The sequence below is a fragment of the Sorex araneus genome, chromosome 2 (genome assembly GCF_027595985.1).
Source record: "Sorex araneus isolate mSorAra2 chromosome 2, mSorAra2.pri, whole genome shotgun sequence".
NCBI classification, from domain to species: domain Eukaryota; kingdom Metazoa; phylum Chordata; class Mammalia; order Eulipotyphla; family Soricidae; genus Sorex; species Sorex araneus.
In genome coordinates this window covers 234,133,969-234,158,015 of record NC_073303.1, presented here as the reverse complement: position 1 = coordinate 234,158,015, position 24,047 = coordinate 234,133,969, and the positions used below count along the sequence as shown (strand labels likewise).

General features: G+C 64.3%; 3 protein-coding genes across 5 annotated transcripts; 2 read left to right on the top strand and 1 right to left on the bottom strand.

The window, feature by feature from the left end:
* Positions 1–865: 865 nt before the first annotated feature.
* CARM1 (coactivator associated arginine methyltransferase 1) lies at positions 866–18,622 on the top strand. Its single transcript, XM_004616776.2, has 16 exons — positions 866–1,145; positions 10,363–10,488; positions 10,918–11,024; positions 11,688–11,792; positions 12,156–12,266; positions 12,802–12,979; positions 14,479–14,569; positions 14,655–14,736; positions 16,143–16,228; positions 16,309–16,398; positions 16,479–16,616; positions 16,708–16,797; positions 16,870–16,982; positions 17,061–17,156; positions 17,335–17,403; positions 17,502–18,622. The coding sequence occupies exons 1-16, from the start codon at positions 920–922 to the stop codon at positions 17,642–17,644; spliced, it is 1,851 nt and encodes a 616-aa protein (XP_004616833.2). The 5' UTR covers positions 866–919; the 3' UTR covers positions 17,645–18,622.
* YIPF2 (Yip1 domain family member 2) lies at positions 17,955–22,647 on the bottom strand. 3 transcript variants are annotated; one of them, XM_055126239.1, is made up of 10 exons: positions 22,487–22,647; positions 22,066–22,126; positions 21,446–21,600; positions 21,282–21,362; positions 20,521–20,608; positions 19,793–19,909; positions 19,544–19,710; positions 18,997–19,179; positions 18,787–18,909; positions 17,955–18,707 (listed from the first exon to the last, which is right to left on the bottom strand). In XM_055126239.1, the coding sequence occupies exons 2-9, from the start codon at positions 22,094–22,096 to the stop codon at positions 18,805–18,807; spliced, it is 927 nt and encodes a 308-aa protein (XP_054982214.1). In that variant the 5' UTR covers positions 22,097–22,126; positions 22,487–22,647; the 3' UTR covers positions 17,955–18,707; positions 18,787–18,804. The 3 variants fall into 3 exon arrangements, with proteins under 3 accessions (XP_054982214.1, XP_054982215.1, XP_054982213.1); XM_055126240.1 differs by lacking the exon at positions 22,487–22,647 and adding an exon at positions 22,235–22,331 and having other exon boundaries at positions 17,955–18,723; XM_055126238.1 differs by lacking the exon at positions 22,487–22,647 and adding an exon at positions 22,235–22,330.
* TIMM29 (translocase of inner mitochondrial membrane 29) lies at positions 22,493–24,047 on the top strand. The gene is made up of 2 exons (XM_004616778.2): positions 22,493–22,625; positions 22,702–24,047. The coding sequence occupies exons 1-2, from the start codon at positions 22,529–22,531 to the stop codon at positions 23,388–23,390; spliced, it is 786 nt and encodes a 261-aa protein (XP_004616835.1). The 5' UTR covers positions 22,493–22,528; the 3' UTR covers positions 23,391–24,047.

Genomic DNA, 24,047 nt, shown 5'->3' with positions numbered 1-24,047 from the left:
TTTGCCCTGGCCCTGCAGAATTCACTAGCCAGCAGGCACTGAGGGCTGGGGGCAGAAGGGAGAGACTTAGAGAGGTGGAGGATGGAGACAGAGGCGCTGCAGAAGGACTGGGGAGCAGAGGCGGGGGAGGGTCGCCGGCTGGGTGCCCAGGGCCTCCGCCCGCTCGCCCCGTAAGCCGAGGGGTGTGGCCTTGTCCTGACCACGCCCTCCTGCATGGCCCCGCCCCTCGCCCAGGCGCCTCACAAAGCAAGACTCGGTGGGCGGGGCCGCATCGGGGCTGGGCCTCTCCGCACTCTCACCCCGCCCCTCCGCGTGCCTCCTCACAAAGCCGGGCGGGGACCGGGGGTGGAGCCTATCCTCGGGGGCGGGGCGGGGATGATGCGTCACATCCGCTTCCCAGAGCGGAGGGCGGGCTTCGGGGCGGTTCCTCGCGGTCGAGCCCCGCCCTCACCGGGCCGCCTCTGCTCTCGCGCCGCCTGATGCCGGGCCCAGTCTGAGGGGGCGGGGCCCAGGCCCGAGGGGCGGGGTCTGCGACGAGGGCTCCGCCTCCTGACCCGGCACCCGCCTCCGCCTTTCCGGGGCCGCGGAGCCACCTCACAAAGGGGCGACGGTTCCCGCGGGGCGGGGCGTCGGGTCCCGCCCCGCCCCCCGGCCCGCACCTCCCCTCCCCGCGCCGGGCCCGCCGGCAGAGGGCGCGGCGCCACGGGCCTGGCGGCGGCGCGGCGGCCTCGGCGGCGGCGGCGGCGAGGCGGCGCGTGGCCGGCAGGGGGCGCTGCCCGGCTCGGCCTCGGCCTCGGCCTGCGCGGCGGCGGCGGCGCGGCGGCGGCGCGGCGGCGGCGGCGGCGGCCTGGGCCCGGGCGCGGCGGCGGCGGCGGCGGCGGCGGCGGCGGCGGCGGGGGGGCCTGGAGCCGGATCTAAGATGGCAGCGGCGGCGGCGGCGGGGCCGGGCGCGGGCGGCGCGGGCGCGGGGGGCCCGGTGGGCCCGGTGGGCACGGGGCCCTGCTCGGCCGTGTCCGTGTTCCCCGGCGCCCGCCTTCTCACCATCGGCGACGCGAACGGCGAGATCCAGCGGCACGCGGAGCAGCAGGCGCTGCGCCTCGAGGTGCGCGCCGGCCCGGACGCGGCGGGCATCGCCCTCTACAGCCGTGAGTCGGGGCCCCGGGCGGGCGGCGCGCGGGGGCCGCGCACGAGGCGGGCCGTGGGGGGCCCGGGCCGCCGGGGTGGGCGATCCGTGTCCAGGGACGGAGAGAAAGGAGGGCGGACGCTGTGGCCGGGGCAGCGGTGCTCGGATTGAGCAGGGAAGCGGGAAACGGGAGAGTGAGGGCCCCGAGATTGGGGGCGGGTGACCCGCGGGAAGTGGGGGTCCAAGCGGTGAAGTCGGAGGAAACCCTGGGGCGGCTGTGGCCCCCCTAGAGGGCAGGGAGGGGTGTGGGCAACGTCTGGTTATTTCAGGGGGCACCCACTTCCTCTTGGACAGTTGGAAAGTGAGACCAGACTGGAGGAGCCGGTGCCCCCATCCGGAGGACCCCCCGTGGGGAACTTGTAGATGTGGGGCAGTGGCCGGGTTGGGGGGGCCTCCGCCTTCCCTATGCTCACCCCCATCCTGGCATATCCCAGGTAACCTTCCCCCAGTTCCACGCCGGCTGCGAGGCCTTTGATGTGCCGTTTTGGGGCTTGTGAAAAGCTGGTTTACATTTTCCTAAGCTAGTTTCAAAACTGACATTTCAGTGGTGGGGGTGGGGGACAAGAAAGAAGGAAAGAAAGAAAAAACACTCTGCGTGTTCGCCAGCGATCCTGGTCTTTGTAGCTGGAGGCTGGTCACTGCTCAGAGGGGAGGTTTGCCTTTCTGGTTCATTCAGCTTTGTCTCAGCCCAGCCGGCACCGGCTGGAGGGGCCTGTCCTGGGCCTCTTCTCTGCCTCTGGCCTCTGCGGATTTCTTTTTTTCCACTTTGAGATGGGGAGCGGGGATCTGAAGGGCTGGGTGGGGTTGGTTTGTGGGTCTGAGCCTAGGTGCTGAACTTAAAAAGCTTTAAAGCTCCGTCTTCAGCTCAAAGCTAAAGCAGGGCCCCTGAGTTCTGCAGAGGCACACGTGGGCACCAGAATAAATGGGGAGCAGCGAATTTCTCAAATTAAGGGCCCTATGGGGAGATCAGGAGCCTGGACCATATGGGACTTGGAGGAACTTGTTTAGAATGGTGGGCTAGTGGCTTTATATTGTGGAGAAGGTAACCCCTTCCCCCACCCCCTTCGTGGGCCTAGTGGAAACTGTTACTAGTTTCTCAGTCAAGTAGCTCCTGGCTGGTGCAGCTCAGCCCACCTTCCTGTCTTCAACTAGAACCCCGCTGTGGCCCAGTGTCCCTTGGGCCTGTGACATTGGTGGGGGCTGAATGCTGGCTGCTGGCTGACCTGGGTGTGTGTGTCTCCAGAACCTGCTGTCACCAGCTTAGCAGCTTCCAAAGCTGCCTGTTGTTGGTGATTGCCCACAGCCCCCTGCTCTCAGCCCAGAGGCGACAGAGCTTCCATCTCTGCTTCCGTCCCGGCTGGCCCCAGGTCCTTCCTGGAAGGGACTCCCATCTCATCTCCAGAGCCGTCCTTACTACTCCCGTTGCACCCCCTTTCCATGGGGGGATGGGTTTTGGCGGGCTGCCCTGGGTCTGTCCTCAGCACCGCCTGGTCCTGTGAAGTGTGTCCCCACATGCTGGCCTGGGGCCTGGGGAGCCAGGAGTGGCCCTGGGCACTGCTGGGTGTGGCTTCAAAATCACACAACAGACACCCCCACCCCTCAAGATCTGAGTTTGCTCCCCCCGGACCCTGCCCATCTCCTTGTTTTGGGCCTCAGTTTCCTCCTTGTTCCAGTGGGTGGGGGGAATGCGCAGCTGCTGGGTAAATGAAATCTGCCCCTATGTCTGGCGACGGCCTCTAGAATTGGGGTGCGGCCCCAGGGGAGGAGGGAGCACCCTAGGAGGAATCCAGGAGATCAAAGTCCCAGAGTGGGGGCCAGGGTGTGACACGGGATGGGTCCCGGGAGGATTCCCAGGTGTGCCCTTTGTGGGGTCCTGGCAGCTGGGGAATGGCTCGGGGAGCACCCCCTCATGGCTGATAGGGTGAACCACACTGCTGGGATTCAGGGTTCGGAGGCAGCCCCCCTCCACCAGCTGGCCATGGTTTCTCACTTGGCGGCATCTGGGTTCCTGGAGGAGAGGCTTGCAGGCTGTGGAAGGTGGGGCTCTAGCCAGGGACACCCCCAAGCATCTCCATGGTGGGATGGGGGGGATTCTTGAATGCTGGTGGGGATTCTGATCATGGACTCGGACATAGGGGCTTCCACCCCCTGGCCTGGAACTCACCCTCTCGTCTCCCCAGCTCATTCTCTGATTTGCTCCCTCGTGGCTGGTACCCTTGGGGGGGATGTTTGGGATAGCATCACGGTGACATCACTTATGTGGCGGTGTGGCAGGTGAACCCTGCCGTCCTGCGTCCAGCCTGGGGCGCAGGACCCAAAGCCCTGTGCGGGGACCACCAAGGGGGTAAGTTATCGTGGGTGGAGGGGCCAGCAGAAATGCCCTTCCCTGTCCCCAGTCCCCCGAAGGTGCTCTGAGAATGACTGGCCAGCGGGCCCTGACTTCAGCCCAGCTGCAGATGGGGTGCTGAGTTTCACTTCAGGGGCGCCCTGGCAGTTGTGGAAACCCCACAAAAACCCCCTGAGAGAGTCCAAGTGACAAACCTTCAGTCACACACACAGATGGCGGAGGAGGTCAAAAACTGAAGTGGCAGGACAGGGGAGAAGTGTGACGAGGCTGGGGGTGGGCGTGTACTTTCCACTTGCCAGGCTCTGCCCCCATATGGGCAGCTGGAGTGAGGTGGATACTCGGACAAGCAGGGTTTTTTTTTTTAAATCTGGTTTGGGGGCCCCTACTTGGCAGTGCTCTGGACCGGTGGTGCTGGGGGACCACGCGGGGTCGCGATGGTGTTGGGTCCTGGGCATGCAGAGCCCTGGAGCTTGCCCCCACCCGAGACCTTTCTGGGGTTCATGGTGTTTGGTTCGCTCACACCCTGGGACCTGGCCGTGTTCTTCCAGGTTCCTGCACCGGAGGCTGGAGTCTGGCCCCGCCACCAGCGGGGAGCTTCGTGTGGAGAGAGTCGGGGTGTGTGTGTGTGTTGGGGGGCGGGGTGTTATATGTGTGTAGGATTGTTTGGGAAGCGGGCCAGCGGCCAGCGAGGTGTGGAGGTGTGCGGTGCGGAGAGGCTGGCCCCAGACAGAATCTCGGCTGAGCGCAGGAGACTGGAGGTGCCCGAAGTTTCATTCAGAGATCAGAGAGCGGTTGTCTTCTTTGTTTCCTTTTGTTTCTTTTTGTTTCTTTTTCCTCCTCTCTTTTCCTCCCCCCTCCCCTTTTGGCTTTTCCCTGCTGCACTCCGAGTTTATTCCTGGCTTTGTGCTCAGGGCTCGCTCCTGGCCCTGCTGGGGGCACCTAGATGGTGGCGGGGAGAGAATCTGGGTTGCCATGTTCAAGGCCCGCGCTGGGACCCCTTATTTTCGTTGCCGTTTTGCTTCATGGGCTGCACCTGACGGTGCTGCTTCCCACTCACTGCTCGGGACTCGCTGCCGCTGTGCTCGGGACCACGTGCTGCCGGGGCTCCATCCTGGTCCCACGCCCACATTCAAAGCCTGCTCTGCTGCCCCCCAAGTTTGTGTCCCGAGGTAGCAGGCTTAAGCCCACCCGACCATGATTTGCTTTTTACTTGGATGTCCAGGCTGGCCCCAAGCTTTGCTGCGGGACATCCCGGTCCCGGGTCCTGCCATCCGTGTGTGTCGTGTGTGTCCCCCTCCCCCACCCCCCATGAAGCTTGGCCTTTCAGAGATCAGCCCTGCCTCTGGACTGGCCCACGACACCCCGAGACACCCTGGCTTCCCGCTCTGCTGGGTGAAAGTCTGGCCATTTCCCCCAGGCTGGCTCTGGGGGCTTACATCCCAGCAGCCTCTGGGCAGTCATGTGGCCACTGCTAGCTGCAAGGGAGGCTGGGAAATGTAGTCTGAGCGACTGCGCTATTCGGAGAATTCCTATTGGAGGGGAGAAGGGGGCGAGGACTAGTGGTGCTTAAATAAGGGGAGGGCTCATCAGCTTGGCTTGGAGCAAGCAATGGGGTTGGAATGGCAGTCTTAGGGGACTCCCAGTTGCATCTCACCTTCAGATAAATGAGGCTTTCTTTTTTCTTTTTTTTGATAAGTGATAAGGCCTGGGGCAGGAGTTATACGTCCACGGGTAGGGCGTTTACCTTGCACATGTGACCCGGGTTCGATCTCCAGCATCCCATATGGTCCCTTGAGCACTGCCAGGAGTAACCCCTGAGTATGGCAGGGTGTGATCCAAAGTCAAAAAAAAAAAAAAAGAAAAGAAAAAGGTAAAGTGCTAAGGCCTCTTCCCGGTGGGACCGGGAGTGTGCCTGCCTCCCCAGCTCTGGGCTGGTAGGGCTTGGCATTGCCTGCGGCAGGGTTGGGGTATTTGTGGGCTGGACAGGTGCTGGAGGGCCCAAGACCAGGGAGACGGAGGGAATAGGGAATAACTTTCCCCTAGGCCTGCCCTCAGACCCAGAAATCAGTTCTGGACCCAAAGGTGAATTCCTGGAGGCATCCTCAGGAGATTGTGGAGACCTGAGCTTAGTTGGGGCCTGGGGGTGGGGCGGGGTGTTAGTTTGGCTAAAGGTTAAAATGGAAAGTGGAGGGGCTGGAGGGTAGTAGAGTGGGCGGGGTGCTCGCCTTGCTGGGGGCTATTGGATCCTCGCCCCTTGCCCTGCCTCCTGACTAATCCTGAACCCAGGGCGTGGTACCCTACACGAAGCACCGGAGGGGGCAGCAGAGGGCGGGCATGAACTTTTGTGGGGGGGTTACCTCTCCCTCCCTCTGTTCTCTGTGTGGGCCTCAGGGAGGGGCAGGCCTCCAGGAGTGGTAAAATGACTCCAGGGGGTTGGATGTGGGGGGCACGCTGCCCTTGCACAAAGCTGACCCAGATTCTGTCCCCAAAGCCATATAGGAGCCCACTCTCCTAACCTCACCCAGAGTGATGCCTGAGCACAGCCGGCTGTGGGACCCCGCCCCCAGTACAAGAAAGTGACCCCAGGACTGTCCTGCACCTCCCCCATCTCACGTCCTGAGCCCCTGGGAGGGGGGAGCACCGTGGGGGGAGGATACAGTTCTCCCCTGCTGGGTGCGGGGTGAATGGTGGAGCTAGCCCAGGTGTAGAGGCCCCTGCTGGCCGGCCGGGAGGTATCTATCCCCCTCCATTCAGCCCAGGCCCTTGGGGCGCCCCTGGCTGGAATGTCCGCCCATCCCCCACTGCCCTGGCTGGGCCGAGGCTGGAGGTCCTGATTAGCATGCCGGAGCCTCTCCTTGACTTGACCTTGTCGCCCCAGCCAGGGGGAACCCCTTCCGCGCCCTTCACCTGCCCAGTGCCTGCCGCTCTCCCCCATGCCTGGGCTGCGGCGGGGCTGGGGGGAACTGGGGGAAACCCCAGATCCCACACCCAGGGTGCTGGGCGTGGCCTGTGGAGACGGGGTGGAGGGTGGGGGGTGGGGGCGGGGGGCAGTGTGGGGCGTGGCCCTCCCGGGCCTGTGGGGGCGCCGTTTGGGTAGTCCAGGACCCCCATCCCCCAGGAATTTCTGTGGCTCGGCCTTCTGAGCGGAGAAAATAAGGTGCCTGCTGTGGGGGGTGCCCTCTCTGACGCCCCTCTTTGTTCCCCCAAAAACCAGCTCGGAGAGGAAATGGAGCCGAGGCCTTCCTGGGCCTGGGGAGTTGGGTCGCGGGGCCGCGCGCCTCCCATTGATCCCCATTGTTCGGGGCTGCAGAGCCCAGGCGCGTGCACGCGCGTGTGCATGAGTGTGCATGTGCGAATGTGCGCGTGTGCCCGAGTGTGCGCGTGTGTGTGTATGGGGACTCTGAGATGCGCATGCCCAGGAAACCAGGCGCGTAGGGGTGGGGGCTCGCCCCTCCCACCCCCTCTCGGCCCGAGGGCCCCCCCTTCCTGGCCCTTCTTTGTCCTCGCCTTTCAAGCACTTCCTCACGCTTGGGCTGATGGAGCGCAGCCAGGCCAGCTCTCTTGGCTGTGGTGCGTTGTTCCCCCCTTAAGGCGTCCCCCCACGTGCCCGGGCCCCATTTACTGAGGTGGGGACCTCTGAGCCGGAGCAGCCCCCCAGCGGCCCGGGCTGGCTGGAGGGGAAAGCTCTGTGCGCGCCGCCGGGGCGCGGGTGTGTGTGACTGAATCTTGGGAGCCAGGCTGGGGGGCTCTGAGAACCCACCTCACTCGGTTCCAGCCAGCTGCGGCCCCCCCAGCTCTCTGTGCTACCGAGGTGGGGCTACCAGGGTGGGGACCCGGGGTTTGGAGGAGCCCCTAGACTGGGGCTGGGGAGGGTTCCGGCCCGCCCTGCCCTCCGCTGCCTTTCACCGCTTGCAGAGACGGTCAGGCGGTGGCCAGGCGGGGTGAGAAGCCAAGGCTGAGGCTTGGGCACCCCCATCCGTGGTCCCCACACTGTCCACTCCTCGGGACACTCCTGACCTGTTAGGGGACCCCTGGAGAGGGCCAAGGACCTCTTTCTGCGTGAATCCCTCCCTGCACAACCCTCGGCTGTCCCTGCTCTCCCCAGGCCCTGGGAAGGAACCCCATTCCTGCCCCCCAAGCACCCTGCCCTGGGGGTGAGCCCAGCACCTGTTGTGCCCAGCCCTGAGTGCCCCCTCCCCCCTCCAGGCTGTTCTCCACTCCTTCAGCCCACCCCCCCATCCTTCCAGAGAGTCCCCTGCCCCCTGCTCCTCTCCTGCCAGCTCTGGGCTGGTGGGGCTGGAGGAGGGCGATCCCAGGGTGACCTCAGGTCCTCAGATTCTCAGGGCGTGTCCTGTCGGGGTGTGGCGACCCCTCCCTGCTGCTCCGGGCTTTGCCAGGCTTCAGTTACCAGAGGGGGAGGGAGCAGGTAGGTTCGGGTTCCCAGGCTGCTCCTCGGGCTGTTCCTCTGGCAACCAGCCTGGGAGAGCCGCTGACCCAGCAGGGGTCTCCCCACTTCCCCTCTGCCCAGCAGCCCCCTACTTCCCTGTGCTCCTGATGCTGCCAGCACCCCGCTCTCTTTATGGGGGCTCTTTCCCAGCCCGGGGATGGGGCCTTTCTGCGGACCCTCCCCCAGTGGACATGTCCCTTGGGAGTCCTTGTCACTCTCCACCCCACCCGCTCCCCCCGGCCCAGCCTGGGATTGGGGTGTGTTTGTCTCCAGTGAGTCGGGAAGGCCGTGGAGGGGCCAGGGTGCAGCCTCTGTCTCCTCGGGGGGCCTGGCTGGGTTTGTTCTTTGGTTTTTCATTTGGGGTTTTGGGCCACCCCTGGCTCCGCACTCAGGGATCACTCCTGGCGATGTTCAGGGACCAGGTGGGATGCCGGAGAGTGAACCCAGGTGATGGAGCTCAGGCTGCCCTCCCTGCTGTACTCTCTCCCTGCCACCCTGCACCCCCGCTGGGTTTTGTCAAAGTTTTATTGTGCTTGCTGCTGGTAGTGGGCCATGGAGTGGAGTCACAGAGCAGCCAGGACCCCTCTCCATAGGAGACACGGGGAGCCAAAGCCCAGGGCGTCCTCCCGGCGGGAAGGAAGCAGCAGCCCCACCCCTGCCCTGCTAGCACCGGTTCTGCCCTGGCTGGGTGCTCTGGTGGGCAGTGGGTGCTGGAGACCTGGCCCGGGGGTGCTTCGTGGGTGCTGCACGGCACGAGCTGGGTGTGGCCTCACGCAGCAGGCCTGCACTGTGGCAGGCGGGGGGGCCATGGCCCAGACCTCAACTGCAGATAGGCCTGTCTGCAGCCGGAACTGTTCTGCCCGTGCCCCCCTCCCCTAGCGCGCCCCCCACTCTGACACCCCATGCAGATGCAGAGTTCTGGGCTCCTGGAGCGCGTTCTCTAGGCTCATGCCCTGACACCATGCCCTGATGGGGAGCTCTTTCTGGGGGTTCAGGCCCCTCCCACGACACTTCCTAGGGCTGTCAGGACCCTGCTGAGCCCTATGACTCCTCCTCAGCGTCCGCCATCACCCCGAGAGGGACCCAGGCGAGGGGCCAAGGCGCCTTGAGCCAGAGTCAAGGGGCGCACCCTGGAGACGCGGTGGGACGCAGATGGGAACTGGGCAGTGGGAGGGGGACCGTCAGGGTGCCCCTGCAGGGACAGACCACGGCCCTCCCCCGCCTCTCTGCTCGCTGCAGGGTAACCGCAGGCACTCCGGACCCCGGCTTGTTGCTGGCGCAACCGTGGCTTTATCTCAACACAGCTCCGGCCCCGGCCAGGCTTTGGGGTCTCCTCCGGGGCTTGGCCACACTGCCTTTGGCCCCTGGTTCAGCCACTCTGTCTTTGGTCCCTTGGGGGTGGGGGGCGGCCCCTTCAGTGGAGCCCCTGGTTCCTGCCCACAGGGTCTGTCTGGACCTGAGGTCCGCCCTGCCCCTGTGGCCATGCCCACCAGCTGAAATTCCCGGGGCTCAGTTTCTGCTTCTGCATCTTGGTAACCAGCCCAATGTTCCTAAACTTTGTCATCCTGGACCCCCACAAAGAGCTGAGGTCCCCTGGCCCCACCCCCCACCCTGAGCCCCTGCTCTCTGCCCCCACCCCGTGATAGTTACTTCCAGGTAGCCCCCATGAACCGGGGCATGTTACAGGGGCCCCGGGGAGACAGCACACAAAGGCTTTCTGTGTGCCGCCAGGAGTGACCCCAGCCTTTCTCCAAGCAAATTTGGTAGATTCTGTGGGAGGGAGACCCTCGGGGCGCCCCTGCAGGGGCAGATTACGGCCCTCTAAAAAATTGCTGGGGGCCACTGGGGTGCAGTGCTGGGGGGCCAGACCCAGGGTCCGGTGCCACGGCCCCGCCATGCAGGGACTCTGTTGCGGCACACGCCGTGGGGTTCCTTCTATCTGCCGGGACCCCTTTGTGGTCCATCTGCTTGGATGGACTGGTCGGCTGGTGCCTGGAGCCCTCTTGGCTCCAGGGCCCCATCTCGGCCCCCCAGGCTCCTTCTGGCTCCCCTCCCCACAGGGGTCCGGGGTGACCAGGACTGGGCTGGGGTGCTGGCCGGACCCTGGGGCCCTCTGACCCTACCCTCTGGAAGTGGAAACACCCCAGGGCCGTTTATCTCTTTGGCTGCAAGACGCACTGTGTCCCTGTTCAGCCGCTAGCCTGGGCTGCTGCTTGGGGGTGCTGGGGCCGGGGGAGGAGGGGAGGCTGCAACATCCCGGCAGACTTGGACAGGCAGCCCCTTCTGCACTGTCTGGGTTGTGTTCCTTTGTGCCGGGGCCCAGGGCTGCACCCCAGAAGCACCTGGGGGCCGGTGGGGGAGAATCTGACAGGGTCTCTCCTGCAGATGAGGACGTGTGCGTGTTCAAGTGCTCTGTGTCGCGGGAGACGGAGTGCAGCCGAGTGGGCAAACAGTCCTTCATCATCACGCTCGGCTGTAACAGCGTCCTCATCCAGTTCGCCACCCCCAACGGTAGGCAGGGGGGCCCGGGACCCAGAGGCCTGTCCTTCCTGCGCACACGGGTAGGGGGCGGGGACCCCCTGGGTCTCTCTTTCCTCAAAAGAGGTCGATAAGCCTGTTGTGATTTGGGGCAGGGGCGGGATGGCTCATGGCTCGACTCAGGGACCTGGCTGGCATGCACGTGCTCGCCCTCCTGCCCCCCTGCGCCCTCTCTCTAGCCGGGAAATGCTGCTCCTAGAAATAAATAGAAATCGCTGAGCTGGCATTGCGGGCGGGGCGGCTCCATCCCTGGCAGTGTGTCAGGACCCCCCAGCACCAAGCACCGAGGCAGACTCAGTCCCCCAAAACAAGCAAGGCGAGAGCAGTGTCCTGTCGGGCCCATTGGCCACCCTGCACCCCCCTGTCTTGTGACTCAGCTGCCCCCTCGTCCCTCCCCCATAGATTTCTGTTCCTTCTACAACATCCTGAAAACCTGCCGAGGGCACACGCTGGAGCGCTCGGTGTTCAGCGAGCGCACGGAGGAGTCCTCGGCCGTGCAGTATTTCCAGGTGGGTCCTTCAGGGCGTGACTAGCTGTGTCTCACTTTTCCCATCTGTGAACTGGGGACGCTGATGCCTGTCGGAGAGTGTTGCCGACAGGATGGGCATGCAGGTGGTGCACCGACCCATGGGCGTCTTCAGTAAGGCTAGGGCAGCCCCCAACCCCCTAGGCTGGGCCCCCCAGGGTGCCCCTGCCCCAAGTCTATGCCAGTTCCCACACGTAGGGAGCCCTGGCTGCCTCCCAGCAACTCTAAGGAGGTAAGTACCATTATTGTCCCCATTTTACAGATGAGAAAACTGAGGCTCAGAGAGGTTAAGTGACTTGCTCCAAGTCACACAGCTATTATGCAACAGAGCCGAGACGGGGAAGCCAGGTCCGCCTGCTGCCAAAAGCCTGCAGCCCCTCACGGCTGCCACACTGCGTTACAGAGACACTTCCCTGCCCCACGGCCCCTCGCCCACCTGGCACTCTCAATCCTAGGGCGCAGTCTGAGCTGCATCCCTCTCTCCTGCTCCCCTTGTGGGGGGCAGGCGGCCCCGACCCCTCCTCAGGGCGAGTTCTCCTGGGGCGCTCGCAGGTCCGAGAGCCCAGCAGCGACCTGTCGGGCGGTGGCAGTGGCTGCCCCTGGGTCCAGCCCCGCGCCCCGTGCCATGGGCCTGTCTCTGTCCTAGTTCTACGGCTACCTGTCCCAGCAGCAGAACATGATGCAGGACTACGTGCGCACGGGGACCTACCAGCGCGCCATCCTGCAGAACCACAGCGACTTCAAGGACAAGGTGCGCCCTGACTCACCACTCCCGCCACCCCGTGGGACTTGGGTTTCGAGGCCGTCCTTCCTGGGACCCCTCCTGTCAGCCGTCAGCCTAGCACTGTGGGCCTGACCGTTCAGAGTCGGAGCAGTGGTGCCTCGGGATGGAACTGGGGATCCTTCCGTTTGCCGGCTTGGCATCTCGGCATCCAGTCACCCCAGACCCCTAGCCCGTCTGAGGGGCTGACAGAAGCAAAAGGCGCCCACAGTGGTTGTACCCCCATTGCCCCCGCCGGCACCCCCTCTCGATACTCTGGGAAACGGGGAAGGGGCGTAGGGCTGTGGCCGCTGGGCTCCATGATGTCACCACCCTCTTCCCATGGCCCGCCAGATTGTTCTGGACGTGGGCTGTGGCTCTGGGATCCTGTCGTTCTTCGCCGCCCAGGCCGGAGCCAGGAAGATCTACGCAGTGGAGGCCAGCACCATGGCCCAGCACGCTGAGGTGGGGCCCGGCTGGGACTGGTGGGCCAGAGCGGGAGGACAGCGGGGAGGGCGTTTGCCTCGCATGCGGCTCACCTGGGTTCAATCCCGGCCTCCCTTAGGGTCCTCCGAGTCCCGTCAGGAGTGATTCCTGAGTGCAGAGCCAGGAGTCACTCCTGAGCATTGCTGGGTTTGACCAAAAAACCCAACTGGGACTGGGGGTCATGGCCAAGTTCAGGGCGCTCTGCAGTGCCTGGGGTCCTGCCTGGTGCTGCAAGGGGTGGCGAGCAGACACATGCAGACATTCTTGCTCCTCCCCTCAACCCCCTCCCCCTGCCACCTTGAGTCTCCCAGGCTGCCTGGAGCCTTTGCTGCAGGCAATGGGGAGCCCCTCCCCAGGCTTCTCCAGGCCAGTGACCACATAGACTTGCATCCCCAGTCCCTTGAGCCCCCAGTTTGCCCCTCCCCTTACACTGCTTCCAGAACATCTGTGTACCCACCCTGGAGGAAGGGTTCAGGGGTGCTGGACCCCACCCTGACCCAGCCTGGCCCCCCAGGTGCTGGTGAAGAGCAACAACCTGACGGACCGCATCGTGGTCATCCCCGGGAAGGTGGAGGAGGTGGCGCTGCCCGAGCAGGTGGACATCATCATCTCTGAGCCCATGGGCTACATGCTCTTCAATGAGCGCATGCTGGAGAGCTACCTGCACGCCAAGAAGTACCTGAAGCCCAGCGGTGAGCCCTGAGCCCCACCCCGGGTGGCCCCCAAGCAAAACTAAACAGAAGGGCCCGGGGCCTGGCCGGGGCTGGAAGCGTGGGTTCAGATCTTGGCATTCTGGGGCTGTGGCGGTTGTGGGGCCAAGCTCTAGAGTCAGTTTGCGCACTGGTCGTTAGTGTGTCTCTGGGAAGCCATGCGTGTGTGTGAGAGAGAGAGAGAGAGTGTGTGTGTGTGTGTGTGTGTGTGTGTGTGTGAGAGAGAGAGAGAGAGAGAGAGAGAGAGAGACTGTTGAAGGTGTGCATGTGTGTACATGTGTGTGTGCCTGTTGCCTGGCCTACTTGTCCACGCCAGGTCCTCTGATGACCGTTCCTGTGTCCCCATGTGCCTGCCGTCCATGCATGTGTCTCTGCTTGCCTCTGGCTCCTGTGGACTGTTCTGGGCAGTGTGGACGTGGGCCCCGGCACGGCAGTGCTGAATGAAGAGCCCCCCTCCCCCTGAGCAGAGAGGCTCCCTTCCCCCTTGGGGCCTTCAGCAGCAGGAAAAGAAATTCCTGTGGCTTCCCTTGGCCCCTCCTGACATCTGGAGGCCAGGTGACTTGGGCACTTCCTGTCTGAGCTGAGGACCCGGCCTCGCGCCTGCCGTAGCCCCACCCAGCCTCAGGCCTCAGGCCTCAGGCCTCAGCCAGGATCCCTTTCTTTCTTTTCTGTCCTGGCAGAGGGTGTGGGTCCCAGCCCCCCTGGTCCCTCCCCCCAGCCGCTGTGCATGGTTCCTGCCTCCTAACCCTAGTGTGGGGCTAAAGCACAGGCCTGTCAGCCTCTGCTGACCTGTCACCAGGTGTCATTTATCCATCTTGCCACTGCCATGGGGTTGCTCAGGACCTCTGTATGGATGGACAGAGGCTAGATGGATGAGTGGGTGGATGGATGGATGCATAGATAACGGGGGAATGGAGGGATACATAGGACAGTGAATGAAGGGAATGACAGGTGTTATGGAGGGATGCAAAGAATGATTCATGGATGGATGGACAGTGAACTGATGGGTGAATGATGGGTGGACAAATGAACAGATGCATGCATAGATGGACTAATGGACAGATGAATAGAAAGATACATAGGTGGACAGACTAGATTGACAGATGTGTGAATGAAACAATGGATGTTATGTGTGGATAGAAGGAATTTATAGATGGATGGACAGTGGGCAGATGGATGGATGGATAGATGCCCCACTAGGACGGCCCGGGGTTGGGGTCCTTAGAACCCTTTGGAGGGGCTGGAGCAATAGTACAGCACATAGGGCACTTGCCTTGCTCACAGCCAACCTATACTTGATTTTTCGGCACCCCATATGGTCTCCCGAACTCCGCCAGGACATTTTCCTGGGCGCAGAGCCAGGAGAATGTCCCAAACACCACTCAGTGTGACAAAGCGAAAAGCAAAACCTCACTGGAAACTCTGCCGGGCTCTGTGGCTGGTCTCAGACTGACACCATTCCCCGCCGTCCCCGCCCCCAGGAAACATGTTCCCCACCATTGGTGATGTCCACCTAGCTCCCTTCACGGACGAGCAGCTGTACATGGAGCAGTTCACCAAGGCCAACTTCTGGTGAGCGTGGGCACGGGCCGACCCTCCTTCCCAGACTGACCCGCCTCTGCCGCTGCTGACCTTTCCGGGGACTGGCTTTCTGCAGGTACCAGCCCTCCTTCCACGGAGTGGACCTGTCGGCGCTCCGCGGCGCCGCGGTGGACGAGTATTTCCGGCAGCCCGTGGTGGTGAGTTTGCGCTGGGCCTGGCACTCCGGGTGTGGGAACCGGGACTTCCTGGGTAGTCACTGCCTGCCCGTCTCCTGATGCAGCTGTCCCTGGGGGCCACGTGCTCACGTGCTGATTAGCTGCCGGTTACACTTCAGATGGAAGCATGGTGCAAAATTCAAATGAGGATCAGAGGAAAAGATCTTTTTCTGGGGGGAGGGGGGTTGGCACACCCAGGTCTGTGTTCATGTGTGTTCATGGATCACTCGGTGGTATTCGGGATTGCCTTGTGTACAAGGAATGTGTCTGAACCCGCGATCTCTCTCTCTAGCCCCCAGATCTGATTTTATCTGTACTAGTAGTTTAATTTTTTTTCATTTGGGGGGGCCACATCCGGTGGTGCTCAGGGGCTACTCCTGAATCTGTGCCTCAGAAATCACTCCTGATGGTGCTCGGGGGTCCTTACGTGGATGCCAGGGATCGGACCTGGCTCAGCCACATATAGGGCAAACACCCTCCCTCCTGGACTGTTGCTCCACCCACTAACAGTTCTTTCTTGGGCAGGTTTGGTTTGGGGGCTGCATTCGGCAGTGACTCTTGGGCCCTCAGGTGCCCTGTCTTCTGCTGGGCACTCCCGCCCTGGCCTAGTTCTCCACTGGCCTTTTCTGCTCAGGTGTTTTCCACATTCTTGGTCCTTTTGTCATGCGCTCCTTACTCGCGGTGGGCCTTCCAGCGAGCCCCGCACGAGAGCACTGGTCAGACCTGGTGCCCGGGCACAGCCCAGCTACCATTCCAGAGACACTTTCTGGTCTGGTCCAGCTCTCTGGGCACAGACCCCCATCGGATGGCAGCAGTTCATCTGCATCTGCCCCCAGAGCACTGCCCAACGCGGGGGGGGGGGGGGGGCGGCGGTGCACACCCAGGGACGAGGGGCGGCCATTCCTCCCGCTTTACCGTGATGTGCTGCGGGGAGTCTGCCTGGCTGTCCCTGGCGCCCCCGCACACGGCTCCCAGATTGCGGACAAAACCCTAGTGTGCATGGGGACCCCCAGCCCCGACTCCTGGGGTCTAGTGGGCAGGTTGTGCCACCCAAGACTGGTCATTATTTAGACTTTTTGTTTTGTTTTGGGGGGTTATCCCACCCATGGTGCTCTTGGGTCACTCCTGGTGGGTTTGGGGGACCCTATTTCCAGAGTGCTGGGGTATTGAACCCCGAGGCAGCTGCGTGCAAACCCGGCATCCTGCCCGCTGTGCTGTATCGCTCGGCCCGTTGGGGTTTGCTCACTGGGGACTTGCCCAGGCCCACTTGACCTTCTTGAAGCTGCCCCCTCACTGCCCTCCATGGGGAGTGGCTGCGTGGCCGCCCCCCACCGCCCCCCACCCCTGGCCCAGATGCGCCCCAGCACCGCCCCCCTGTGCTTGCTCAGGACACCTTTGACATCCGGATCCTGATGGCCAAGTCTGTCAAGTACACGGTGAACTTCTTAGAAGCCAAAGAAGGAGATTTGCACAGGTTCGGCCCCCCCAGGCCCGCCTCCCGCACGCCCCCCGGCCTGGCCCGGCCCTGCAGCCCGTTGCCTCCCTCCCCTGCAGGATAGAAATCCCCTTCAAGTTCCACATGCTGCACTCGGGCCTGGTGCATGGGCTGGCCTTCTGGTTCGACGTGGCTTTCATTGGCTCCATGTGAGTGCCCAGCCGCCAGGGGTGGGGTGTCGGGGGGGGGGCCGTGGATGCAGGCTGCAGCCCCGCTGTCCTCTCGGCAGCATGACCGTGTGGCTGTCCACGGCGCCCACGGAGCCGCTGACCCACTGGTACCAGGTGCGCTGCCTCTTCCAGTCGCCCCTGTTCGCCAAGGCCGGTGACACGCTCTCGGGGACTTGTCTGCTGATCGCCAACAAGAGGTGCGCAGGCCCAGGGAGCGGTGTGGGGGGGGGCAGCTGCGGGGCTCAGCCCGACCCCAGGCTCACCAGCCTCGCCCCCCGCCCCCCGCAGACAGAGCTACGACATCAGTATTGTGGCCCAGGTGGACCAGACGGGCTCCAAGTCCAGCAACCTCCTTGACCTGAAGAACCCCTTCTTCAGGTAGGCCGGGGCCGGCCGGTGGGGGCGCCCCCGCCCCGCGCCCCGCGCGCGCCCACCGTGTCTCTGCCGCAGATACACGGGCACCACGCCCTCGCCCCCGCCCGGCTCGCACTACACCTCCCCCTCCGAGAACATGTGGAACACGGGCAGCGCCTACAACCTCAGCAGCGGCATGGCCGTGGCAGGTGAGGGGCCCGGGCAGCCTGGGGGCACCCAGCCTGCCGCCCGGCTGCCCCCCAACCCACCTCCCTGTTCCCGTCCAGCGCCCCCTCTGGGCACCGGGATGCCCACCGCCTACGACCTGAGCAGTGTTATCGCCGGAGGCTCCAGCGCGGGCCACAACAACCTCATCCCTCTCGGTGAGTGCGCCCGAGACCGGGGTGCCGGGGCGCCCCCCCCTGCCCGCTCCGCCTCGCCCTCTTCCTCTCTGCCTCCTCACTCTGCCTCCTCGCCCGCCAAGCGCGCCCCGGGGCGGGCCGGGTGGTGACCCCGTCTGTCTCCTTCCTTCCTTCCTTCCGCCCCGCGCCCGCCCCGCAGCCAACACGGGGATTGTCAACCACACGCACTCGCGGATGGGCTCCATAATGAGCACGGGCATCGTCCAAGGTAACTCGGCCTGTCGCTCGCTCTCGCTGCCTCTGCGGGGTGGGGGGGGCCGCGCGGGCCCCGGGGCGGCCCCTCAGCCTCGCTGCCTCGCTCCACAGGCTCGTCGGGTGCTCAGGGCGGCGGCGGCGGTGGCTCGAGCGCGCACTACGCAGTCAACAGCCAGTTCACCATGGGCGGCCCGGCCATCTCCATGGCCTCCCCGCTGGCCATCCCCAGCAACACCATGCACTACGGGAGCTAGGCCGCGCCCGGCCGACGGACACGCCCCAACACCGGTCAGCGCCCTCTTTGCTATGGGAACTCGGACACTTTTTTACACGACGTTGCCGCCACCCCCCTCCCCCAGCCTCCCCTCCCGGCCCCGAGTGTGCGTCGCTGCCACATCTCACACCAGACCGTGCCGTGGCCCCCCCCCTCCCGGGTCTGACAGCTGTGACTGGCACGTCCCTCTGTGCCTGCCCCCCCACCTCCATCTGGCTCCCCACGGCAGGCAGCCCCGGCCTCAGGGCCTTCCCTCCTCCCAGGCCTCGGTCCCCAAGGGCGTGACGTGCTGCTTTTTTTAATTTTATTTTTTTACGACAAAGAACCAGTGTCAATCCACAGACCCTCTGAGAACCCGGCCGGCCGGGCCGAGCCAGCAGCCCCCCCTCCCCACCATCCTCCAGAGGCTCCATGGGGAAGGGGGGGTGCCCTGCCAGGCTGGGGGCGGGGCCTCTGGAGCCCCCCGGGCCCCCCCACCAAAGGGTTCACCTCACACTTGAATGTACAACCACCCAGCTGTCGGGAAGGCCCCTCAGCCCCAGCGCCTTGCTGCTGTCCTGCCCCTGAGCCCCGCAGGTCCCCCCCACGAGCGAGACCAGGGCCAGCTGGAGGGAAGGTCACTGGCCGCTGGGCCGGCACAAACCTCATTGACGTGGCCTGGAAGGGCGCCCTCTCGGCACCTGCCGGAAGGGGCTGGCGGGGCTCCTGTCCCCTCGCCCCCAATAAACAAGGAGATGTATGTTTCAGCACAGGCAATTTTCTTCTGCTTCCCCCACCATGGCCCTCGTTTTTAATCCCCAGACTCGGAGGTGGTGGAGCTCAGGCTTGGCGGCCGAAGGGCGCTGGGGTGGCCCCGAAGCTCGGCTGCCTTGTCCCTCCCTCCCCACTTCAGTCCGCCTTTATACAAAGTCTCTGAATCACCTTTGCATAGGAAATAAAAGTGTTTGCTTTGTAAGAAGCGTCTGGACAGTGTCTGGAGAGTAGCGGAGTGATCACAAGCAGCGGGGTCACCACGAGGTAGGCGGGGGGTGGGGCAGGCAGGCCTGCAAGAGAGAGACCCTGGGAGTCCCAACTTTGGCACTCAGACCCCCTTCGGACCCTCGCAAGCCATTCTCTTCTCACCTGTGAGACCGGGGACCCCTAGATGCCATGGGGTGTCGGCAGAATGGTTGGCAGCTGCGCTGCGGAGGGCACAGCGGAGGGCATGGCCTTCTGCTCCGGGGGCAGCGGCTCGAAGAAGTAATACTGCCACAAAACCCCTCTGTCGGCGTGGGGGCGCGGAGGGAGGGGCCCCACCCCACGAGGGAGGGGCCAGTGGGAGCCCGGCCCTACCTTGCAGCCCACGGCCAGCAGCGTATGCAGGAGTATGACTGAGGTCAGGAGCAGCGCGGCTGCCAGGCGCGTGTCCTCGCGCACCACGGGCCAGAGCGTGAAGACCAGGCCCGCCGTAGACAGCGCCAGCGCCAGCGCCCCAAAGAGCCACTGCAGCCATGGCACCGGGATGAGCCACAGCACCTGCAGTGGGCAGGGATCCTCAGCGCGTGCCGGCCCCGACTATCACCCCCACGCCCCCTCCATCCGCTAAGCACATGGGCACTAGGCTGAGAGCCCTTCCTAGTCTGGGCCTGGGTCCAGCCTCATCACTGGACACACCCCTGACCACTCACTGCTGAGGGAATAGCAGGCAGGCCCCGCCTCTCGAGTGCAGGGCTCTAGCCCCGCCCACTCTAGAGCCTGCAGCTGGCCCCGCCCCCCATTCATAGTTGAGTGGCAGACCCCGCCCCTGCTCACTCAGCTGAGAGGGAGTAGCAGGGGTAGGCTCCGCCCCCCACCCCTGATAGGAGCTAATTAGCCTTGTCTCCACCACCTGCCCCCTCACCACAGTGGGCACGAAGGCCGAGAGCGAGTAGCTGTAGAGGCAGACAGTCTCCAGGAAGGTGTAGCCCCCCATGCGCTCCTGCACGCCCTGACGCCAGCGCAGGACGCCCCACAGCGCCAGCGGCACCAGCCATGCATAGCAATAGATGGTCACGCCGGCCACGGTCACTGCGGGGTGGGAGGGGGAGCCGGTGTCACCTTCAGGCCGCGCCCCCCAGAACCCACCCCCCTCCCTCCCCACCGTACTGACCTTTGTGGAACTGGGGGCTGTAGTGGATGCTGGGATCCCTGCGCTGCGCCAGCACCAGGGTCAGGTTCCCGCTGGCCGCCAGGACAAAGGCCAGGGTGGCACAAATCCAGAAGGGGCCTGGGGGCAGGGGGTGCTCAGATGCCAGGAGCTTCTGCCCACCGGCTCTTCTCACTAGCTCTTTCCCTCCTGGGAGCAGCTGCAGCTTGAGCACCCCAATCAGTAGCTCCCACCTACAGGGCAGAACCCTCGAACCCCGCCACCTCCTGTCTCCAGGCCTCACTGGAGCACACGGAGCCATGGTACCCCTTGCCCCAGAGGCCTCTCCAAAACAGCCTCTGGAAGATTCCTCCCCTGTTGTGCTCCACCTCATGGATTTTTACTTTGGTGATTTTTTTTTTGGGGGGGGGGTTTGGGTCACACCCGGGGATGCACAGGGCTCATGCACTCAAGAATTACTCCTGGCGATGCTCAGGAGACCCTATGGGATGCTGGGAATCTAACCGGGGTCAGTCGCATGCAAGGCAAACGCCCTACCCGCTGTGCCCCTATTTTGGTGATTTTGGAGAGGGTGTCACCCACCAGTGTATTTCACTCCAGGCGGTGCGCAGGGGACCATATGGAACGCCGTGGACTGCACCTGTGTGGGCCTCGGCAAGGCACATTCTCCCCTCTCCTGTCACTCTGGCTGCCCCTGCCGCCCTGTGTTTGGACCCCCACACCGCCCTCACCATACAGGTCGGGCCGATTCCGCAGCCGGTGACGCACGAAGTTCTGGCCAGGCCAGGGCAGCAAGGAGCCTTTGATGCGGTCCAGAACCTGGGTGACCCCAGAACATAAGGGGGGATGCTTTCTGCCCCCCATCACCTGAAAGCCACCCCTCCTTCTCAGGGTTTGAGTTCTGCTTTGTTTGTTTTGGGGACCACACCCGGTGGTGCTCAGGGCTCACTCCCAGAGGGGCTGGGGGGCGGGGAATGAGGCGTCAGGCCCCCCTCCTCGGACATTCTTCCCCGGGCACAGCCTGCGCATCACCCTGTGGCCGGCAGGGGGCGCACCGTCGTCCCGCCTTTCCAGCTGCCGGCTCAGCCCTCCAGCAGCCCCTTCCCCCCCTCTCCGCCCCCCCCCAACCCCAGGCGAGGGAGCCCCGCAGGCCTGACACAACCCTGCCCAACACACGCCGGGGACTGGCTGCTTCTGCGACTGCGCGGCCCCTCTCCCGCCCCTGCTGTCGCTGTCCCCCAGCAGGGATCCCGTCGCTCTTTCCTATTGTCCAGCTCCTCCTCCTGGACAGGAGGCAAATCACGCAGCTCCCCAAGATGTCTGGCTCAAACCCCTCATATCTGGGGAAACCCAGAGCCCCCTGCACTGGCGCCTCCCCTGACCCAGTGCGACCAGCCAATACAGGAGGAGGGGGGCGGGGTCAGGTACAGGGGTAGGACTCAATGTTCAGGGGCTGAAATCCCAAAGCCCATCCCTGCTCCCGGGCCCTCACCTGCGAGGTGTCCACGTCAAAGAAGCTCTGATAGAAGTCAAAGGTCCAGAATCCCGCCTCAGGCTTCTCCTCCTGCAGGAGCTGGTGGGGTGTGTGTTGGGGAGGTGTCAGTATCTGGCCCCCCCAAGTTAAGGAGGTGGGATGTGGGAACGTTGGGGACTCACCGCCACCTTGTCGCCTTCCTCGTCCTCAACTCCATAGCTGCCACCTCCCGAGTCCACAGTGACAGTCACGTGCCCCTGGGGGGCCAGGAGGACGCTGGGGCCACTGACCACCTCATCTGTGGGCTCAGCCAGCACAATTGTGGCTTCCTCGAACTCTACCAGGAAGGAATTGGGAGGTGGGGGTGGGGAAGGCGCCCAGGGCAGGGGTGCTGGTTCCGCAAGCAGGAGCCACAGGTGTGCTCTCCCCTCAACTCCCCACCCCTCAGGGTGTGTTCCCCCAAACACGAAATAAAAAAAAACGGGACACAGGGGGGTTGACCACGACAAGCCAACGCTACGGGGGGAGGAGGTCCTGGGTTGCCCCCACAACTGGATCCAATTTCCACAATCGGGGAGGTGAAAAGGGGACCTGAGCGTTTCCAATATCGGGGTGCTATTTAGAGTAGGCTCGGGGGGGCCGCGGGGCGCTTGCGGGCCGAGGTGAGGACGGAGGGGGTGTGACGCAGAATGGGTTTCAGCGCCCCAGCGGGGTTCGGGAAAACAGGGCTGGGGGGAGTCAGATGCAGCCCAGCCGAGAGGTCCCGGGCAGGGGCACGGGCCCTCCCCCGCCCCGCACTCACCGCGGAAGACCAGCTGGTCTGCCGCTGCCATGGTCGCGCAGAGACGTCACCGCATCCCACCCTGATGACAGAAGTCGCTCAAGCCCCGCGCCCACCCTCCTCGCCACCCCCCGCCCCCCGGGAGTCCCGGCCGCATCCCCGGCCCCACCCTACGGCTCAAGGCACCCACCTGGATGTGAACCCGCCGCCCCGGTCCCGAGAGCTGCACCCCGCCCCCCTTTCACCTGCGGCTCCCCCTGCTGCTGTCGCTAAGGCTCTCGGCGCCTGCGCGGCCCTCGACTCCGCCCCCTGGCTCCCCCCCAGACAACAACTTCCGGGGCGGTGCTGTCCCCATTCTCTTCCGACGGGAAACCACTTCCGGGACGGCGGCGCCGGCGCCGGGGGAGCCCCTTCCCCTCACCGAGCCTTTACCATGGCATACCTGGCGTTTCTCTCCGGAGCACTGACGCCCAGCCGGAAGAGGATGGCGACAGGCGCTTTTAAGAGGTTTTGGTCCCGAGGCCCCGACGAGGCGGGGGACGCGGCGCCGGCGAGGAAGCCGGGCGCGTGGGCGCGTCTGGGTGAGTGGCGGCGGCGGTGGCGGCGGGGTGGCCGGCGGCGGGCCGGGCCGGCGCTCACCGTCCTTCTCGCCCGCAGGCATCTGGGCTCGGGCGCTGCTGCGGGACTACGCCGAGGCGTGCAGCGACACGGTGGCGGCGGCGCGGGCCCGGCCGGGGCGGGCGACCGTGTACGTAGGGCTGCTGGGCGGCGTGGCGGCGTGCTTTGCGCTGGCGCCGGGCGAGGCGGCCTTCGAGGAGGCGCTGCTCGACGCGTCGGGGTCGCTGCTGCTGCTGGCGCCGGCTACGCGCAACCAGGACTCGGAGACATTCGTGCAACGGCTGCTGTGGCTGCGGGGCCGTGGGCGCCTGCGGCACGTCAACCTGGGCGTGTGCTCGCTGGTGTACGAGGCACCGTGTGATGCCCAGGCCAGCCTCTACCAGGCCCGCTGCCGCTACCTGCAGCCCCGCTGGAGCGATTTCCCCAGGCGGGTGCTGGACGTGGGCTTCGCGGGCCGCTGGTGGGTGCTGGACGCCCGCATGCGCGACTGCGACATCAACGACAGCGAGTTCCTGCACCTGCCCGCGCACTTGCGCGTCATTGGGCCGCACCAGCTACACTCCGAGACCAACGAGCGGCTCTTCGACGAGAAGTACAAGGCTGTGGTGCTCTCCGACGACCAGGTGGACCAGGCGCTGTGGGAGGAGCAGGTGCTGCAGAAAGAGAGGAGGGACAGAATGGTCCTGAGTCAGGCTGAGTTGCTGGTGCAGGAGGAGAGCGAGAGATGAAGTCGGGGCACCCGGGGGGCTCCGGCTGCTGATCGCTGGGCATTTAGCGGGACCTATGTGTCCTGAGCTCCTCCAGAAGGACATGCGGAGCACGCAGAAGGTTCTCACCTGGAAGTCTTGCTCCCGCGCTGCTGGTTACCGAGGCCAGTGAGAATCTTCTGGATCTGGGAATGAGCCAGGATGTCCAGGCTTTGCCTCCCAATACCTGTGAGACTACCCTCACCATGGAGCGCCAAAATAGTTCTCCTCTCTCCTTTCCTCTGTGAGTGTTGAGTGTTGGTTTTCATTTTGGGTTCTTGGTTGAAGAAGTTAATTACAGGCCCGCAGAAAACAAAGGTGCAGAGATTGAGCATAACCCCAAAGAGTGATATTTCCATCTCAGCCAACTATCCAGGGATCGGTTAATTTGGATTGTATGGGGACACGGAGTGGAACGCCCATCCCTGACGACTGTACAATGGATGGTGGTGAGCTAAGGGACTTTCAGTCCTGGAACTGGTAGTGGCCGCCATGATTTGGGTTATGCCATTCGGTTGCCCTGAGCACACAGTCCAGGGGCTCAAGTTTTGTGGCCATGGATGGTACTTGGGTTGTGGCAATCACTCTTGAAAAAGAAATGTAGCCCAGAGCCACGTAATAAAAGTGGCCCATGATGAA

Bases quoted from the DNA above. Each gene is read 5' to 3' on its own strand.
- CARM1 (XM_004616776.2), top strand. From the start codon at position 920: ATGGCAGCGGCGGCGGCGGCGGGGCCGGGCGCGGGCGGCGCGGGCGCG. The intron at 10,489-10,917 runs GTAGGCAGGGGG...CCTCCCCCATAG, and splicing joins CCAGTTCGCCACCCCCAACG to ATTTCTGTTCCTTCTACAAC. The intron at 11,025-11,687 runs GTGGGTCCTTCA...TCTCTGTCCTAG, and splicing joins CGGCCGTGCAGTATTTCCAG to TTCTACGGCTACCTGTCCCA.
- YIPF2 (XM_055126239.1), bottom strand. From the start codon at position 22,096: ATGGCAGCGGCAGACCAGCTGGTCTTCCGCG. The intron at 21,601-22,065 runs GTGAGTGCGGGG...CCTTCCTGGTAG, and splicing joins AGACCAGCTGGTCTTCCGCG to AGTTCGAGGAAGCCACAATT. The intron at 18,910-18,996 runs GTAGGGCCGGGC...GTTTTGTGGCAG, and splicing joins TGCTGGCCGTGGGCTGCAAG to TATTACTTCTTCGAGCCGCT.
- TIMM29 (XM_004616778.2), top strand. From the start codon at position 22,529: ATGGCGACAGGCGCTTTTAAGAGGTTTTGGTCCCGAGGCCCCGACGAG. The intron at 22,626-22,701 runs GTGAGTGGCGGC...TCTCGCCCGCAG, and splicing joins GGGCGCGTGGGCGCGTCTGG to GCATCTGGGCTCGGGCGCTG.